The sequence below is a fragment of the Laccaria bicolor genome, genomic scaffold, assembly GCF_000143565.1.
Source record: "Laccaria bicolor S238N-H82 LACBIscaffold_77 genomic scaffold, whole genome shotgun sequence".
Classification (NCBI taxonomy): Eukaryota; Fungi; Basidiomycota; class Agaricomycetes; order Agaricales; family Hydnangiaceae; genus Laccaria; species Laccaria bicolor.
In genome coordinates, this window is record NW_001889948.1 from 121,372 (window position 1) to 123,311 (window position 1,940).

The following is a 1,940-nucleotide window of genomic DNA, read 5'->3' on the forward strand; positions in this document are numbered from 1 at the left end:
CGCCACGAAAACGCCCACGCAACAACATCCACCGCCCACGCACGAGCGTGTTGATGACGCCCACAAACGAAGACGAGCGTGAACGGACACGGGCAAGGGCGAGCCCAGGTGAGCTCCTCCTTCCTCCCTTCGTCATCCCCCTTCCCCATAGCTCACCCCTCCACCATCCCCCTTCCCCCATTGCTCCCTCCATCAATCCCCTTACCCCTTCATTAGCTCCTCCTCCCTCACCCCCTCCCTTAACCCCCATGCCCATCACTCCCCCCTCCCTCACTCTGCACCACACCCTCTCCCACATCCCCTCCCTCCCTCCCCTCTCATTCTCCACCAGTCCCACCTCCCTCCATCACTTCCCCCTCACTTCATCACTCTACATCTACACCCCTCCCTCCACCCTCTCCCTTTAATATTGTATGTAGTAAAATAAAATTGTGTAGTCTTATATAATACATTTTTGTACTTAATTTTACCAGAATGGGAACTTATTCTAACTGAATTGCATATGGAAAGAGGATGCATTCCATCTTAAAAAAGAATGGATTCCATCTGAAAGAAGTATGGATTCCATCCCAGAAAGTATGGATTCCATCAGCTATTCCATGGAATCCATCCCCCCAAAGTATGGAATCCATCAGCTATTCCATGGAATCCATCCCCCAAAGTATGGAATCCATCCCCCCAAAGTATGGAATCCATCAGCTATTCCATGGAATCCATCCCCCAAAAGTATGGAATCCATCCCCCAAAGTATGGAATCCATCAGCCATTCCATGGAATCCATCTGGAATTTCTGGAATCCACCCCCCCTTCCATGGATTCCATATGGATTAAGCCGGGGAAGGTAAAGTACAGGGATTCTCCTCCACATCGTAACATTGCTGTAGATACTTCCCCCAGGTTACATCTGTCATGGGCCCCTCATGTGCTATATCTCGATAACTGGTGCCGCGACCAAACTCCGCATTGAAATCGAACTTCGACACTGTGAGAGATCCATTTGTATCCCAGGAACCCCAAAATATATATACCCTTCCACCAAATTGCTTCCAAGCTTTTTCCGCAAATGTCCAGCAAAACTTCATTGCCCACTTTTCCGACAGTCTATTCTTCAGTAGGTCAAATGGCAATAACCCAGGACCATGAACGCCCACCTTTGTTTCTCCTCTGCAGGGGGGCCTTCTGAATTCCATTTGATGGCGATATCCTTCAGTTCCTCCTTCTCATCTTCCCCCATTTTCTCCAAGACGTAATTCAGGCCTGCTTGAAAAGTCCCAAACTTAATCCGGCCATCCGTGGAGAGAATGCCCTGAGCTTCTTTGACCTCTTTCTTCTTCAGAACAGCTGCCACCATCCGGAAGTTCCAATTCATGCTCCGAACCTTGACTTCTTTTGGTTTGTGGACTCGGGATTTTTCGATGTACCATATACGCATGGCCTGTTCCTTTCGTTAACCTGGTGATGAAATTCAAGCAGAGGGTTACGTACCTTCCGAAGATTGCCCAGGTCATTATCCTCAACTGTTATTCGCGACTTGAATTTGTTCAAGACCTTGGCGAAAATAGCCGTCTGACCTCTCAGGGATTTTGTCGTTTTATATGACGGCAAGTTCCTTTCTAGGATTTCGACCTGTCATTGTTGCCAGACATAAGGCGCGGGGGCCACATGTTTGGTTGGTTTTTGGAAATGTAGGGATTAGTACAGGGATAACAAAACTGTTTCCGTTTTTTTTTCTGTTTAAGTTGACATTGTTAGCGAAATGACTGGGTGCCAAATAGAGGCGGGAAATCCCTGGGCACCAAACAGAGGTGGACCATTTATGTTTTCCATATATGGCAACTCTGCCCTCTCAGGTATGCTCTAAAAATAGACGATAACAGAGATATCTTGTATATTGCATGACTGGTTCATGCCCAAAGACAACGAAATATAGTTTTTTGTCC

The 1,940-nt window shown here is 47.3% G+C and overlaps 1 protein-coding gene across 1 annotated transcript; it reads right to left on the minus strand.

Moving 5' to 3' along the window:
• Nucleotides 1-827: 827 nt before the first annotated feature.
• Nucleotides 828-1,432, minus strand: LACBIDRAFT_316713 (uncharacterized protein; the record flags this gene model as incomplete). The annotated part of the gene is made up of 2 exons (XM_001890012.1): nucleotides 828-1,101; nucleotides 1,152-1,432. 2 exons carry the CDS (start codon nucleotides 1,430-1,432, stop codon nucleotides 828-830), a joined length of 555 nt encoding a protein of 184 aa, XP_001890047.1.
• Between the last annotated feature and the right edge of the window lie 508 nt (nucleotides 1,433-1,940).